The sequence below is a fragment of the Myzus persicae genome, unplaced genomic scaffold (assembly GCF_001856785.1).
Source record: "Myzus persicae strain clone G006 unplaced genomic scaffold, MPER_G0061.0, whole genome shotgun sequence".
Taxonomy (NCBI): domain Eukaryota; kingdom Metazoa; phylum Arthropoda; class Insecta; order Hemiptera; family Aphididae; genus Myzus; species Myzus persicae.
Window position 1 is genome coordinate 106,731 of NW_019104071.1, and position 18,300 is coordinate 125,030.

General features: G+C 28.0%; 2 protein-coding genes across 3 annotated transcripts; one reads left to right on the forward strand and one right to left on the reverse strand.

Annotated features, from left to right (window-relative positions):
- Positions 1-1,221: 1,221 nt before the first annotated feature.
- On the reverse strand, positions 1,222-7,157 carry LOC111038348. The gene is made up of 3 exons (XM_022321397.1): positions 6,967-7,157; positions 3,136-3,332; positions 1,222-1,709 (listed from the first exon to the last, which is right to left on the reverse strand). The coding sequence occupies exons 1-3, from the start codon at positions 7,031-7,033 to the stop codon at positions 1,461-1,463; spliced, it is 513 nt and encodes a 170-aa protein (XP_022177089.1). The 5' UTR covers positions 7,034-7,157; the 3' UTR covers positions 1,222-1,460.
- Positions 7,158-10,153: 2,996 nt separating this feature from the next.
- On the forward strand, positions 10,154-18,056 carry LOC111038343 (kelch-like protein 3). Of its 2 annotated transcripts, XM_022321388.1 has the most exons (11): positions 10,154-10,623; positions 10,772-11,101; positions 11,876-11,962; positions 12,066-12,300; positions 12,893-13,068; positions 13,995-14,088; positions 14,149-14,346; positions 14,491-14,811; positions 15,834-15,989; positions 17,459-17,687; positions 17,752-18,056. In XM_022321388.1, the coding sequence occupies exons 3-11, from the start codon at positions 11,955-11,957 to the stop codon at positions 17,973-17,975; spliced, it is 1,641 nt and encodes a 546-aa protein (XP_022177080.1). In that variant the 5' UTR covers positions 10,154-10,623; positions 10,772-11,101; positions 11,876-11,954; the 3' UTR covers positions 17,976-18,056. The 2 variants fall into 2 exon arrangements, with proteins under 2 accessions (XP_022177080.1, XP_022177079.1); XM_022321387.1 differs by lacking the exon at positions 10,772-11,101.
- The last annotated feature ends 244 nt before the right edge of the window (positions 18,057-18,300 follow it).

Below are 18,300 nucleotides of genomic sequence, written 5' to 3' on the forward strand. Positions count from 1 at the left end.
AGTATACAATTATAGCATAAGTATAAAATATTATAAATTAATGAGTAGGTATATACAATACAGTAAGGAATACATGTATAATTATATTAAATCCCAGAGTACCTATATACATCTACATATAATTTATACGTCATTTTTCTAAATTCATAATACAATTTAGGTTATCATTTAAAAAAAATAATTTAAAATACTGGTACCTACCTGCGCTGAATTCTAAACCTACAACCGTAGATAACAATTTTTATATTTAAGTATGTATCTATTAGTAATAATTAGTAGATATATACTATAACCGCCAGCAGGTAATAGATAACTATTTTTTCAATTATTAATTTCTTATATAAAAAAATATTTGTTACTTAATATACATTTTTATTCTGTTTGTAAATCTAGTATACTAATTAATTTTTTTATTGTTCAACGATTAACCCACGATCAAAATGAATTACAGTCCAGGATCGAATCTCAAGGAGAATAAATAAATATAAATAATAAAATAAACCTCATTTTTTTCTTGTCCCATGAAGTATTTTTAATTAGTGTTTGAGGTTTATTTTATTAATTATATTATATAATTATATTTACTAATTATAAACACTTCATTTGACAAGAACAAAATCATGTTATCGAGGTTCTAGACTCCACTATATTCCAAAAAAAAAATATTGATAAACATTTAAATATAATATATTAGATACCTATTGACAAAACCTCAGATCATTTTGTCAATGGCGAATAAATGTATTTCATTCTTACTTACTAGTGTTCAGGTACAAATCAGGTGGACCAATCAGAGTAATTGTGTCAGCCATCTTTACCTTAATACACCGTACACCTGTACTTCAAGGTATTATAACTATTGCTGTTGAATCTTATTCGTCCAATTGCAAACGTTTTCGAACCCCTTGTAAGATATGGTTAAAACGGTTTTCAAATTACAAAGGGAACCCCCGTGCAGAGGTTCAAACATAAAACATATTAAGTTTTTATATTATATTCAACATATTTGTATTATATTACACGAACGCAGAAATGTATCCTTCTCGATCTCTGCCTCACTTCTATTCTCTCTCTCCCACTCTCTCAATCGCTAACATTCATTTCCTTTCAAATTCTAAGAAACGTAGTTCGGGTCAAAAGTAACCCTAAAATTGACCTTCAAGCCAACTGAAAAAAGAAAGAAAGAATGTTTGACGATATCATAAAAAAAAAAATCCAAAATATAATATAAATCTATAATATGAGTTATAAATTTATAATAAATCATTATGTAACTGTTAGATACATGTACCTAATTATATTAATCACTCTTATAATCAACAATAAAAGTTTTAATTTAAAAGTTATTTTACCTGTCTTTGTAGGTTCACATATTGTAAAATCTGAATTTTAGACTGTAATATTTATTATTATATTACTTTATTTAAGGTACCTGCAGCAGTTTTACCATTATTAGCATATTACTCTTCATCTTCCTCGCCACCATTTAGTGAACCAGAACCAGAACCAGAACCAGAACCAGAAGAAGATGAATTTTCACCAGTTGCAGGTTCTTCATTGTGGACAGGAGGAGGGATTTTGTTGGGTTGTGGTGTTTGAGGTTTTTCAGAGGTCGTTGGTACATTACCCTTAGTTGGGTTTTCTCTACTTGTTATATCAACGACGATTTTAATATCTTTTTTATCCTCTAGGCTTGGCGTATTTTTCAACTAAAAAAAAAAAAAAAAAAAACGAAATACTGGGATATGTAAATACTAAATATTACCTACAAGGCTACAACAGTTTTTGATTTTGTCTTTTTATTGTTGCAATTCAAAAAGAAATATTCGTAGATACCTACTTACAATTTGAAACAAGTATAAGCATTTTTTAGACTTGAGGTTCCTCAAAATTTGTTATTACAAATTAAAAAATATAAAATATAAAGTTATTTTTATAATCATTTGAAGTTCAAATGTTGACAAAATTAATCTATTTAAACGAAAAATAACAATTTTGGTTACTTTGTTATAATCCAACAGAATATAATCGTAGTAATTGAAAGGTAATAGGTAAGTAATAATAACTGATAACCCATCAATTTTAAAAATATATTTAAATGATCTATAAGCTATTTAGGTATACCATCAACCTTTTACACTATAATATCAGATTTGCAGTTTGCAGTATGTATGTACGATGTATGTTTTTTTTATGCTAATATATAACATTAAAAATATAAAAGAAATAATAATATATATTAAACAAATGTAAAAATAGGCCTACCGCGAATGTGAATTATGAATGAGGTAATAATAGTACCTATATAAATCATAGTTTGTACAGCCTTGTAGGAATATGACTACGAGTTGTATAACTCGAGTAATAATTAGTTTTGACAGTTAAAAATTAAAATATTAAATTAAATTTAGATGAATACAATTTTAATTTGGAAAATATAAATTATACATGCACAAAATCAAAATTGAGATAAAAAATGTAAAAAAAATTAATAAATGGATAGCTAAACTGCAGTTAAACAATGATTATAATACATATTGAGAATAGTTTTTTTTAATCTAAATGCTCTTATAACACCATAATTTACAGTGTTTCCATGTTTTAGTGTACTAATTAACCTTGAGTGTTAGTGAGTCAGTGAGTTGAATCAAAACCGAATAGGTGTGTTGCGATAATAGGATTTGTATAGCTAGGTAGGTAGCTTCAAATTTGAATTATTTAATATATTTGAATGAAAAATTGAATTCCGCCATAAGACTTATCTTCTCCGAAAATCCCTATTTGGATATTTCACACATGTTGTTAGATTTTCAGATGCCGAAGTCACGTCAGTCATCATAAAATCTCAAAAATTGTGTGAACTATATATCCACACTAAGGTTTTTAACAGACTCAATTAATTCTCAATGGGTATATTCAGTATTTTAAAAGGTTTAAAATTAAACGTTATGCGTTCTTAAGAATCTCACATTCACAAAATAGGGTTTCGATTCTATACTCACTGACATGAGACAGTTTCAATGTTTGTACGGAATATTATGCAGGGACTCCCTGTATATGCACGTTAAGTATAATAAGTAACTCATGTATCTATGCACAATTTAAATCGTAAAAGCAGTATTTTATTGCATTTACCGAATTTTGGATAACATTGTTATTTCCCAATGAATTTTCTATATCTTCATTGCTCAAATCTCGACCAATACCATCGAAAACGTAAATCACCGGTGGTGCACACTTGCAAACTCCTTCTTCACAATAACCGAAGTCGAATCCTCTGTGTCTGAAGTAACAGCGAGCTTTACATACCGATCTAAAGCAACTGCTACAGACTAAATTTAACATAACATAGTTTTAGTTCAATTTTATTTTTATATTTTTTATTTATAACAAGCATTATTTATTTTTTAAATCGGGGAAGTCGGTTCTGCCGTATATATATATAGTATGTTTCAAGTGTATAGGTGTAGCTGCGAACCTATAGTCATTAAATATATTAGAAACCACATTACCACAGTAATGGTTGTTTTAAACTTAAATTGAATGTTAAATCATTGTAAGTTCTTATATCCGTACATATAGAAAAAAAATGTTTTCAAGGGGATGATTAAGACACGGTGTGGTGATTTATTAAGAATAAGTAAACGTTACGGGTACGTGGCACTATAGTTTTATAGATATGATAATTATCTATAAACGTTGTTGAGTGCTACTTTATATTATTTTCTCTGCTGCATGAAAAAACATTGAACCAATGATATTAAAATGTTTAAATTATGATTAAGCAAAAATTGTATAATTACGAAAAAAACCTTAAGCAAATTCCATTGTGATTACTAGGGCTCGGATTTATATGTATTTATTTAACCAAAGTATGTATTTATGCAACAAAAATATGTACATAAATATGTGCTAAAAAATGTATAATATGTATTATCAAAAAACAAAATTATGTACATAAATATGTGCTAAAAAATTTATATGTATTATCAAAAAAAATATTTATCTAACTATCTAATTATTATGGTTACAATTAATAATGACATGCATTTTTAAATTTTCGAATTCGAAAGATCGCCGATTATGTCCTAAAATTGATCTATATCGACTGAAAGATCTCTCAACTTCGACTGATGTTATAGGACAATATTGCATGTTGACTATGTCTGAAGGAGAAAGTTCTACAGTATTATTTTGTACTTTTTTAAACATGGGCAAGTCTGTATTAATAAATAATAAATCGTAAATGAACAAATTATCGAAATATGTAGGAAAAATGGAATTATTGAGAAATATGTAAAAACATGTACTTATGGCAAAATATGTAAAAATATGTAAAATAAAATATAGTTCATTTTATTGGAAATCCCTGGAAACGAATTTATCACTTACCTAAATTAATTTATCAAGTCACAGTAAAAATATGTATTTACATATAAATCCGAGCCCTAGTGATTACCAAAAAAAAGTTGTACCTAGGCATCCAGCACAAAAACATATTCATACTACAATTATTCTGAGCGAATAAGGCTAATGGATCTAGTAGGTAGTAAACTACCTGTATGTTGCTTAAAATGATTTATGTTGTATACTATTTACCTAAAAATTATGTTTTTAATTGAAGGATGAAATCATTATTGTCTAAAACATCATATATCTGATGTAGGTACTATGGAATGGTTGAAATAGGTTCGTATAAGTATTTTTTTAATTGGCTATATCATATATATAGACAATTATAATTTTAATATTTGATGACAGTTTTAATTTAGACTTTACTATTAGCTATTCATTTTTGAATAAAAATAAAGAAACAAATTGATTCTATTAAAAATAGGTGTTGGGTGAATATTTTGCAGTTAAGCCATGTTTTTAGTTGGTTTTCCCTAATTAATAAGGAATGCAAGTGGACAACTTGTCCTCCAAAGTGCTAATACTAGTTTAAATTTGTTACCAGAAACCAACCTAAAAGTTAAGGATTGAAAACGCGCTCCAAAACACGATGAACGACAAAATAAAACTTAACTGTAGAACACTATTAAATCAATATATAGGTATTCGGGGTATTTCTTGTTCCGTTCAAAACATAAAAAAACAAATCGTCCATATACATTTATACTACCTATAAGTTCCTAAGAACAATTTATTATTATGCGTATGCCATTATAATAGATTATAATAATACGACAATGTATATAGATACTTTTAACTTGTAAATGTTTCTAAAATTTATATTTAACTATAGCTGTCCCGTTACGGCGTTGCCATATATTTAACCACCTTAGAGGTCTAATTTTGAAAAATCTTTTCAAAAAAAAAAATAATAATAATGTTTACAGATGATTCTAATAATTCTATACACATACTGTTATTAAAAAATGATTTTATAGTTGTAATTATAATTTGTATAGTTAATTATTTTGATTGTGTACACGCTGATGAGTGGCTATAAGTGTAACTCAGCCGACAGCCACTTATTAGTTGGACAATGTACTAAAATTCAATTTGATGCATTCTTAAACCTGATCTGCCCGATTAACTAATAGCAACCAAACAATTTAAAAAATATCAAGTTCTACTAAAAAATTAAGAAAGTTGAGCGGAAAATTAGTCATTAATTAAAATAAACATGCAAATTATATACCTATACACATATAGTATGGAACGGCGGCCCACGCGGGTGACTTAAGTTTGTTTAAAATTTTAAGCGTGATTGCTTAAACTAATATGATGAACAAACACTTATCAAAAAAATCACTATACATTTTTTCATTAATCTTCAGATTGATCCCACTGTGAAATAGCACTAAGAAATGTTTTGATAGAGGGTGAGAATTATCAAATGAGCTTTTAATTAGGTCTGGAGGATCCTCGAACTGATGTAAAACAACTCAACCGTAAGCGCAGCAAAGTCTCATCTTTCCATTTTTTTTGCATTGCACTTACGACATAATGTAGCCATTGGTCCTACTTGAATCGCTGCAATATCTAAATAATTAATCACTGATCGATAATTAAACGCTGATTTCAGACACGTGTTTAAAAACGTTCTGGTGTGTTATCTTGTTGCCTTCTGTTATACATTCGAGTAGCATTAGCAGTTCTTCTGCCAATCCGTGCTCTTGGCGCTCTCGGCATAATGATAAATTGACAACTTACCCGAAATTTAACTCTATTAGCATGCCCAATAAATCTTCACAAGTAGAGTCAAAAAAAATGTATCAAACTAAGCACAGACTATACCCTAACAATTAATAAATAACAATCAAAACCGTTGCCGGGCAATGCGAGAGATTTTTATTGTTATTTATTTTCAACCACCGACTATTTCTTACTAAAAACTAGTAAAAAGGTATAGGTATACAATTTACACGTTTATCTTAATTAATATTAACTTTATACTTATTTTTAATTGACAAAAAGTGGTACTAAAACCTTGAGCAGAGTGTCGGGTATAACAGTAAAAAATTTCAGCCAAATCGGTTCAGTAGTTTTCTCGGCTAGCGCAGTCGTAGAGGTCTTACAATTGTATATAATATATATAATATATATATATATATTTATTAGGTATCAATTTATATTTTGTAAATGTTTAAATTTTCTTAAAATATTTTTCTGCGTGGTTTTTGCCTACATTTATAGTGAAATTATGTTTAAACACAAGTAAGGAAGTGTGTTGTAAGTATAAGTATACATTTTTTAGATAAAAATATTTCTTTATCTCGTTGACAACCGTAAACTAATTGTATTTTATTTATTAAATAGGCAATATATATTATATTTATTTGATATGGATGATAAACATAATAATAGTAGTAGATATAGATATACATAAAAGACCACACATTTAAAATCATACTTACTTAATAATGGCTAAAATTGTCTTAAATTAAATTAATTTTATTTTATTAGAGAGAATTTTTATATCGATATTTAATAATTTCTTTCATAATTAAAAAAGCTTACATGTTACGTTGATAATCAGTATACAGCATATCGTTTTTAATAAAAATGATTGCATTGCTTGATTCATAGTATTATAAAATTTGAACTAACTTAAGTAATAATATTCAACAAAATTTAACGAATTTATCACTAAAAACTGTTTTGAACATTACAGCAGTAGGCAATGAATATGAATACTTTTAAATACTATTATAATTTTTTTTTAAATAATAAGTATGGTATAGGTAGTTAAACTATGTCTGTCATGTGCACATTTGTCGTTTAAAATAATTATCTTAACACAATTGCAAACTATAATGAAATGTTTTATTTTTATTTGTTTGATATTACGCGCATTTATCGTTTCCGTTTAATAATAGAAACATTTAAAATATTGCTAAATTAGAGTCCTCCGACGAAAATCTAATAGCAAATAATTATATTAAAATCACTTTACAATACTGAATTATGTAACGCTGTCGATCTTTTCCACGTACCTATGGTATTTTTCCGAATGGTATATATTTCGCAAATAGTACCTATAGGTATCTATTAATATTAAAAAATATCATTTATTAATATAACACAAACATAATTTCATCAAATCGTTGCAAAATAATAAACACCACTGAGCACACTTAGTATTTATTTAAGTTTATTTTTTAAGTGCTTTAAATGACATAGTACCTATGTTGTATAAAAAACAAAACCAACCCAAGCGTGATATCGCAGTCCTCAACCAAAATAAGCTCAATGAAGTGAATATGCCAAAATTGTCGTATCCAACATTGACACAACCGCACTAGATCTACTCCCCTACGACAATTTCAAAAATTAAATGAAAACCCAAATGGGAAAAAATGGCATGTATTCTGGAATAACCAGATTACAAAACTAAACCAGATCAAGAGCTCAGCCTGCAGATGGGAAACTCCTAATCTCAATCAAAACGAAACCACTGTAAACTGCCTGAGAATCGGACACACTATGGCACTAAGCTAATTTATGGATATTTCATGTCAAAATACGAACCCCCCATCTGTGAAGCTTGTGGCTCACGACTCACTGTCAAACATATTCTGTAACGGAATGAAATCTGTACTAACTGAATTGAATTTTAAACAAATGTAACATAATGTATAAAGTATAATAATCAAGAATAGTATTTAAGACATTTTAATTAATGACCCTGTCTAGTTGTATTTAAGATCAATACAAAAAAAAATATTTCATTAACTATAAAATGTAGTTTTATAAAACAATGTTATGAGCCGCTGCCAACAAGAAATATATACCTAAATATAATTTCACGTTGTGTAATCCTTGGTCATGTACTTGGAAATACAACCAATTTTTTTTTGGCTTAACTCATCTGACTTTTTTTCCTAGATTTCAGTATATACTTAATAGGTACCTACTTATACCTGAGTTCAACGACAATTGTTTCCACGTCAACTTATTCTTTTTGGAACTCTTTGAGAGCAGAGTATAAATCCGGATGGTATAGGCCAGTGGCCTCAAACTCTAAATTTTTTTGTGAAACTAAATCTAAAATTTGTATCCAACTACCCACCCACAGCAACTTCCCAGCCATCTAAATTTAAGAAGTGAAGCGATCGATTCACATGATGTATGTGTTCGGCGCCACTGCTTTTGGCTTGTTGCCATATATGTTATAACAACAACCACAACTATAAAACTACTACAACACTACAGTCTACAACAGCATAACAACTCATGGAACAATTGAACGAACAATAAGAATAATAATTATTGTATCCACATGTTGAATGCTTTTTGTATATGTGCCGGTAATAATCATATGTAGGTAATTAGGTTAGTCGGTTCAATTTTCATTTCTGCCAAAATAATATTTTACCAGGTTTTACCTACTCTTATTTTATTTCTATAAGTTTATGATTATATTAATTATTAACAAATTGCACATAATAGGTAGGTATCTATCATGAATAATAATAATTATGGTCACAAATACGATAGATACCTATTACAAACAATGGTAAGTTGTCATATCGTATTCATATAGGTATATTAAATACTGTATTCGTTTTAGTTTAAATAAAATTATGTCTAATAAATTGTGTGTAATACTTTTAAAATAGTATAATAATTATTATCAATTTAGGGAACTCTTCTTAGTTACTGTTACTGTAATTCCATTACGATAAGTTAAAGTTGAATTCAATGATAAATCATTGTATTTAATACTTTAATTAGTTTAATTTAATCATATATTCATATTGTATACGAAAAAGTCTTTGAGTCACTCCTAGTGTCTATTTAAATTACAATTTAAGACACCTCCCTAAAAAAATCCTAGCTACACAATTATTTTACATTATATATTTTATAGATTTTGGAACGACATTAATTAATCTTAGGCTGAGATGACGGGCGTCACCGTTTTCCGCCAAAATCGACCTTTCCGTGTGTCTCTGGTATACGTATAGGTATAATAGTTTATATTTACATTTCCACCACTACAAAGTTTTTGTACTTAGGTAACCCCTTATTTTAAAATAAAATAACAATATGTAGGTATTATAGGTACTTGTAAAAATACTAATTTGTGTAATTTAGTGCCTAACTTCATTATGTAATTTACCTACCAAAATGAACCTACCTAATACTTATTTGATTTATATCACGAATTAAGATATATCTTAAGTATATCCTTATTCGTGATTTATATTTATACATACAAATTATATTAATCAATTTATACTAACTTCATTACGTTACTATGTACTTATAAATATCATTTGTTTTACCTATATAATTTATATTTATTACATATTTATGTGAATACGATATTTAATGTATTATTATATTATGTGTACAATAAAATAGTATTTATTTAGTATAAATATAAGCATCTAGTATTTATAACCATTATGGCATTATGTGAATGTGTTATATATATATGTATATTGTTATTTACAATTTGACACATTAACGAAGTGATACCAGGGAATGTATAAAATAACTAGTTAAAGTATAAATTATATACATTACCTTCAAGTTTTAGTTATTTTATAAATTACCTAGTTATTTCATAAACGAACTGATCCAACACTTTAACTGTAACATATATATTTATTATAATGGATGATACGATATGATAACATCTTTGTTTTTGATAATAACAAAATGATAACGACGGTGGTGGTCTAATCGACTGCGTATAGACAGACCTAAGTAAGGTATATCTTAAACTGTTACATACAAGCGCTAGTGGTGAATTTTTCAGCTTTTTAATAGTGATTTCGGAAGACACTTTTTCATGATTTGTTGGGCCACGGTCTTAGAATGATTGGGCAACCAATAACCATTCTTATGCTCTTGTGTGGTCTTGTTATCAATTCGGCGCGCCATGCGCTTTGGCTGCGGCTCATTCTGTAATCAGCTGCAGCTGTATCGGCTATTCCTGTGAAATTTGATTATCTAAATTGTGATAAGTGAATATTCAATATTGTGATGGTGACTTATAGCAATTTACGAGCGGTATATCTGAATTCTGAGACTCCTCAACATTTTGAAGTGATTTTCAACTGGGGTTGGACGTTTAGGACGAAACTCGTTGGCTAACAACGACGGTAGGATGGATATTTCGATGGAGACATCAGACCAAGAGACAATTCCATTAAAATCAAATAGGTATTTTATTAACATTAAGTTTTGATATAATCATAAAATCTACTTGTTATGGTATATATACTTTATATTATGATTGGATTGCTATTTATAACAAACCTTATCTAGTTAGTTAGTCAAACATGTTATTTAATCAATATTTCATTTACAGGAATGTTAGTGCACCGCCTATTTGTTTTCTTTCTCGGTCACAGCTCACAAGTATATCGAATTTACATTCAGCAGGAGAAATTTTGCATTATTAATTTAGATACTGAATTCACCGCCCCATTTAGAACCAACAATTATAGGAGAACTTTTTTTCTTCATATTCTTCCCCTTAAGAGTAAATTGACCCACAGTAGAACATCAATATTTCCAAACCTCTGTTATATGAACCCCTATTATGCAAACAAATGTCAAATTAAATTTACGTATCCAAACATCAATAAGCATTGTACACGTAATCATGTAGACATGTAGTAATGTAAAATAGATTAATGTAAGTAATATTTCAATGTTAATAATTATAAATTATAAATATCAATATATTATATAATATTATGTATGTTTTTTTGTGATATGTGTGAACTTAATAGTTTTTCCAGTATTTATCCAAACTTGTATGTTTCCAAACTAGGTGAGGTCCCAATTAATTCAAATTTATTGTACATAGATATGCAAGTTATGAGTAGGTGTGTAAAACATTACACATTTTAAAAATTATCTTATATTGTAAAAAAATCTTATATAAAAACATAGATCATGTTCTTAACTTCGTGTTTGATAATAGGTAATAGATAAATTATTCAATCTAATCAATGTTAAATATAAGATAGATTCTACCAGGGGCGGATCCAGAAATTCATCAAGGGGGGGGGGGTAATAAAAATTTATACATCAGATACTATTCACACAAAAATTCAACCGACATTTTTTTTAAAAATAAATTTATAAAATTTAAATATAATAAGCTCAAGGGGACGGGGTATTTACCCTTTTACCCCTCCCTTGGATCCGCCACTGGATTCTGCTGCCTGCCAAACATTAATTTAATGTGTTGCGTTTGGGCCAGAAAGAAAAAATAAATAGTGCCAACCTCTCTTAATGAAATTGTTAAAAAAACAACTATTTTTTTTCATTTCATTTTTGGACTGATTTAGTTTGTTAGTTAAAAATATTATTTCTACCCAATATATTTTTTAAAAAAATAACTAAAAGTTATTTGTGTGAAAAGCTACAAAATTATAACCATTTTGCTTATAATGATTTTTAGATCCCCAGATGAAAACGAAATTGCTTTAACATCTAAAGGTTTAAAATACAAAGGAAAACATGAACCTTACCCAAATTTGATGCAGCTGTATGTATTCAGTTTACCGTATTACTATTTCGTAGTAAAAAAATTGTGTACATTATTATACAATTAAATATTAAAATTAAAAATGAATAATAATACATTTCAGAGACGACTGTACAATGGATGTATCACTGGTAGTTAATAACCAAAAATTAAATGCCCACAAAAATGTATTAGCTTCAAATAGTGACTATTTTGATAGAATGTTTGACAGTTATTTCAAAGAACGGTTTCAAGATAAAATAGAAATTAATATAACTGATGTTAGCTTTGAAATTTTAAGTACACTTGTTCAATATTTTTACACATCAGAAATATATATCACAGAAAATAATGTCCAGGTAATATTTATTATATATGTAGTGTCATTATTTGTTTTTCGCTTAACATTTCATCATACTAAATTTTTTTTTTTTTATTGATCTAAAGCCTGGCAACTATGGCCATTAGCTGTTTGTAGGGGGAAACTGTTGATTTGTAACACGTGTTTGTATGTGTGGCAAGGATGTGTTGCTATAAATCCGGGTGGTCATTCATCCAAGTGCTAGCAACAATGGCCGGTACGTACGCTCAGAGCTTTGCCCAGATTGAGCGTACGACCGCGCCTCACCAAGCCACCATACTAACATTATAATATATTATGCTCTGATAACAGGAGAAGTAAACCATGCCAAGACCAAATCATATCTAAGTTTGCACATCCTTGTCCTGCACAACTTAATTCAACGACCAATGAGCGGTTAATTATCGACCTGTCAGGTCACAATGTTGACAATAGTCAAAAATTTAGTATGTGTACATATATACTACACTGAAGTGGGGGAGACAATGCCTCGGGATAATCACTGAAGTCGGTCTGCATTTGCAAAATGGTTTACTTCTCTCTCGGAGGTGGGAGTGTGGTTTAAAATGTCCAATTTTTTTTTATTTCAGGATCTGTTGATTAGTTCCAGTATATTTTTACTTGATGACGTCCAAAATGCATGTGTAAACTACATAAAAAAGATAATTGATGCCGAAAATTGCTTAAATATGAAAGATTTTGCCAATACTCTCGGATTAAATGATCTTTATTCTATGTGCATGACTTATATAATAAATAATTTCAGGTAATTTTTATAACTATACCAAGTTCTAAAATAAATTTTAATTAAAAAAAAATTAAATAATACAAGTCAGTCAATTTGTTTGGCGTTAGTTCTTGAACGGTTAATTATTTCTTATTATTCGTTCATCATAAGTGATAAGTTCACAATTACATGAACCCCTATTTATTATTTTCTTTAAATAACTTTAAGGCAGTGTTTAGTTACCTTTTATGGATGTATTTGGTTGATGGTAGGGGAATACATGACACAAGGTGTGTATTCTCATCAATTTTTTTTTGTAAATCACCAAAAAATAATTTATATATAAATAAAAAGTAAATTAATATAGAAAGTAAAGTTAATATAGAAATTAAATTTAAATTAAATTAAAAGTTATAATGCTTTTTCATAAGATATGAGAGATGAGCTGGCTCATAACTATAGTCTATTATAATGATCATAAAATTATTTAATATTTTTCTGCCCATAAATTAAAAAACATGTATATATTCCACTTTCCAAATGTATCAAATATGCACGACAATTGCAAGTTTTCAATATACCTATGTAATTTTTTGTGTTTTAAAAAAATTGATTAAACTTCAAAGTTTTCTTACTGAGCAATATTTTAGATTATTATAAAAAATTATGCACTACAATAAATCATGAGCACCAACTATATCGAGCATATTGTGATCTTATAATTATTGATTTTAAAAAAGGACTGCAGACAATAACAGTAATTAAAAACTGAAATAAAGTGCTTTAAACTTATTCTTATTTTACAAATTCAGTTATAATAAACATTGTTTGATCAGTGATTATTGATTACTAATAGCTTTTTATTGAAAATAGTTGCTAACTCATAATTAATACAATAAAATATTAGTTTCTACACAGTCAAATTAATTGAAAATAAATAAACTTATATTATTAATTATTTTTAGACTTGTAGCTAACACTAAAGACTTTATGAAGACTAATTATGATGAATTAATGCTATTAATCAAGAACGATGATTTGTTTGCTAAAGAAGACATGGTATAGTTTTTTGTTTTAATTAGGTTATTGAATAGTTGTGAATCTATATTATTTTTAAAGGTTTATGACGTTGTTATGAATTGGATAAAATATGATCCAGTTACCAGATCAAAATATTCTTCAGAATTATTATGGTACGTCCGGTTGCCATTAGTTTTAAATACTTATCAAGGAGTCATAAAGGTTCATGAGTATCCAGGTGCTAAAATAAATGAACTAAGTTCTTTTCGAATGGAGCATCGAAGGCCGTTTAGAAAAGTTAGTAGTGCCTAATATTATTATTTATAAATATTAATAATTATTGTTTATATTCTAAAATTTTTGAAAAAATAAACAAGTTACCTTCAAATTAAAAACAAACATTTTAGATTTTAGTATACATTAATTGGCTCTTTCTTATAGGGCATATTAGTGTTAAGTCATTATCCATTTGAATCAACTCCAGAGTGGTATGATGCTGCGTTAGATCAATGGCAGAATTGCATGTGTGAAAATTGTCTGTGTAAAACCTTTCAATATCGCTTATTACCACCTAAAACTTTATCTACAGTTATTTTACTCGATGATAGTCGCTTATTTTCTGCTGGAGGTTCTAGATATGGCATTGGAATGAAATCAGCATATCTATTCGATCTTAAAACAAACAAATGGATATCCTTGATGGACATGCATTTTGAACGTCTTAAACCATTCATAGTGCAACTTGGATCTTATGTTTATGTGGTAAAATCTTATTTATTTACTACAGTGGATTCCGCTTAATGTGGGCACGTTGGGACCAGCCCCGTTTGCCCACATTAAGCGATTGCCCATAAATTAGTTATAAAAAAAAAAAAATTATAGTAAAAAAAGTTTTTATTTGTATTATCATATGTCATTGAAAAAATGTTAAATAATTACTAGGTATACAAATAAAACTAAATATCTATAATATACTAAGTAAAATTAACCTTTGGATGTAGGAGGTATACTTTCGATAAACACAATCTCATAGATATTCAACATCAACAGGCTAAGAATAGGTCAGACCAGAATAACTCATGGTTACCAAATATCCCGAGATGAGCCCCCCTCATATATGGCGTGCGGGGTCGAACTCGCAATAAAACACATCCTCACGGAATGTTTTGCATACCTTGATGCAAGGAACCGCAACTTTTATCCGGTGACTTATATGACGTACTTGGACCAGTCTTACCATCACCTAACACATTCGTGTTCCTCCAGGTGACAGGATTGAACAAACTCATTTAACCTTCTGAACAACACAACTTTAAAATTGAAACTCTTATTATTTAGTCTAGACATTTGTTATTATTAAACCTTTTATATTATTATGTCACACTTATTTGTAAAAAAAAAAAAATGTATCTTACCCAATGGCCTAGTTGCCGAGAGTGAAAAAAAATTTCATTCATGCGACAAAACCCGATTAATTTAGTCCTTTTTAAATACATAATACATATGTGTATATTCTAACGCTATGATAAAATAAAACTGCCCACATAAACCGAATCTAGTGTCCATATTACGCGGTTTTATTTAACATTGTTAATATACATTTGTATTGGGACCAGACATGTTTGCCCACAATAAGCGGATGCCCATATTAACCGATGGCCACATTAAGCGGAATCTACTGTATTCATAATATCTATTTGTCAGTTCCTCTATTATAATGTGATAATCTGGTTGATTTATAAAAAAAAACAATGAAATATGATGCATGTATAATTTGTTATTAGATTGGTGGTTGCACCAGTGAAAAACAAGATGCCAGTGCTATAGAATGTTTTGATTTACAGAGAAAAGAATGGTCTGTCATAAATTGTGAAATAAACCTAGTTAAGACATTTAAAAATAATAATTATGTTGCCTGCGTTAAAGGATTAATTTACATAGTAAGTTGTTTTTTTTTAATCTTTTGAAAACAATACATATACAAAATATACAGATAGTTTATCATGATTATAAAGGTGCAGTGTAAAATAGTTGTCGTCTTCTTGCACACATAGAGTATAAAACTGCATTCCATACTTAATGAATACAATCAGTTAAAATGTTAACTGTAGTTAAAATTTAAGTGCATAGACCATGATAAGAATGTTGGTTCGATGTCACACACACATAAATTGCTTATGAAAACTGTTTTACAAAAAAAAAAACAACCACTTGGATGACTGTAACAGTCATCGCTAGTAAAAAACACAAGTATAATTTTTTTCTTAGTCTTGCACATATGTAATTTAAATCAAACCTTTTCAAATTTCACTCATTGTGATTACATTGTTTTTTTTATATATATATACACAAAATAAGTAATCAGAATAATGCTTAAAAAGTTGATACCTTAGAAAGGTAAAAATTCCCAAGAGTTTTAAAAGCATTAGGGGGAAAAAAAGAAGGAAAATGGGGATTTCTACTCAAAACCAGTTTTTAACAAAATTTATTTAGTTTGTTTTGTGTAACTAAACAACTAATATACATAAATCCTTAACATTTTGACCAAATGTTTATTTTACTATTTTTGAGATATTTATTGACATAAGAAAATTTGGATTTAATTTTTTTTTAAATAACTGTAGATAAAAAAGTGTTTACTGCTCAAATTAATTGAAAATGAAGTATAAGATCCTCATAAGCTGTTGTTAATAAAAATTTTAAAAAATTTCAGTGGAAATTCATTTAGATTTTTAATACAGGGTGTCCCGTGAGGTATTACTCATTGCAATATCTCCTGAAATAATGTAGATATCATAATTCTGGTTTTTTATTTAGACTCACAAAGATGCGTGCCACAAATAATTCATGTTTAAATTTGTTTTATGTAAAAAGTTAAAAAATATATATTTTTATTAATTATTTAAAAAAAAATTGAAGATAGCCATTTTGTAATTTGTTTTTCTGAAAATATTGACGTTTCAACATTTTAATTTTATTAATCTCCTGGTTTTTAATACATTTTTTAGTTAATAGGTAAAACAGCTCAAAAAACCGGTTTTTGTACGGGCGGCGAGTCTCCCTCTACCGCTAATGGGTATATCCTCACGGAACACCCTGTATAGTTAATAATTTAAAAAAATGTAGGTATTAACTTCTTTAAAAATCTCGATGTTAGAAAAACTTTTATGTTATAAAAACAAGTTTAAATTATCAGTTATTAATACCCTATTTTCAACTAAGGAATCACGATTCAAGAAGTATAGAAAGCGGTTCTGACTTCAAATTATATTACATGTATGCATGGTAAAAACAACAGTTTTTCTATTATGTTTTATTAATGTTTTTTAGTATTTTAGTTTTGATCGCCTTCCAAATTGGCCAAATTTAATAATTCAAAATAATGAAGAATGTTTCACTTTTAATTTAGATTGGAATGAATGAAGCTGGATATTATGACGCTCGTAATCACAAGTGGAAATATATTGATCCAATACCTGAGTTTAATAAAGGTTCTGCAGTTTGCACATTAAATGGCAATATCTATATAATCGGTGGTCAGCGCATGGAAAATTGTTACAAAAGTGTATGGGCATACTGTACGCTAACTGAAGAATGGGTTTCCTTATCCGAACTCAATTACGCTAGATCGTTTTCTGGTAAAATTTAAAAACCTAACGATTAAAAATGTTTGATATCTTAATTATAAATTTTTATTTATAGGTGCTGTAGCAATGAATGGTAATATTTATTTATTTGGAGGAAAAATGATAAACACGGCATATTCAAATACATTTGAAATATATGATCCTCACAACAACAAATGGATAACTTCAAATGCTTATATGAAAAAGGATCGATGTCACATTGATGCGATTGTTATTGAAAAAAATTCCGAATTGTTTAAAAAAGTGTTTGAAGAAGGGAATAATGCTATTATTCATTAAAATTGACTGTGAGTTTAAACTCAATTTATTTTAATAAAACTATAATTATTTAGTATTATTTAGTGAGGAGTGTATAGGTTGTAGGTATTATTAATAATTGTTAAATTACTATTATTTTAGAGAAGAAAGAAAGATTCCTTAATATTAAAATATTATCCTAAATATTGTTTATAGGTAAATTAATTATTTTATATTTATAATGTTTTAACCATTCCTTTATTAAATGTATAATAACATTTTAATTTAAATCCTTACTGTGTAAACTTTAAACTATCATAAGAATTTTTAATTTTAAATATATTATTTAATAATTGTTATACTATTC

Bases quoted from the DNA above. Each gene is read 5' to 3' on its own strand.
- LOC111038343 (XM_022321387.1), top strand. From the start codon at position 10,568: ATGGATATTTCGATGGAGACATCAGACCAAGAGACAATTCCATTAAAA. The intron at 14,347-14,490 runs GTTAGTAGTGCC...TCTTTCTTATAG, and splicing joins ATCGAAGGCCGTTTAGAAAA to GGCATATTAGTGTTAAGTCA. The intron at 17,688-17,751 runs GTAAAATTTAAA...TTTTATTTATAG, and splicing joins TTACGCTAGATCGTTTTCTG to GTGCTGTAGCAATGAATGGT.
- LOC111038348 (XM_022321397.1), bottom strand. From the start codon at position 7,033: ATGAATCAAGCAATGCAATCATTTTTATTAAAAACGATATGCTGTATA. The intron at 3,333-6,966 runs GTAAGCTTTTTT...TGTTAAATTTAG, and splicing joins ACTGATTATCAACGTAACAT to TCTGTAGCAGTTGCTTTAGA. The intron at 1,710-3,135 runs GTAAATGCAATA...TTTTTTTTTTAG, and splicing joins ACAATGTTATCCAAAATTCG to TTGAAAAATACGCCAAGCCT.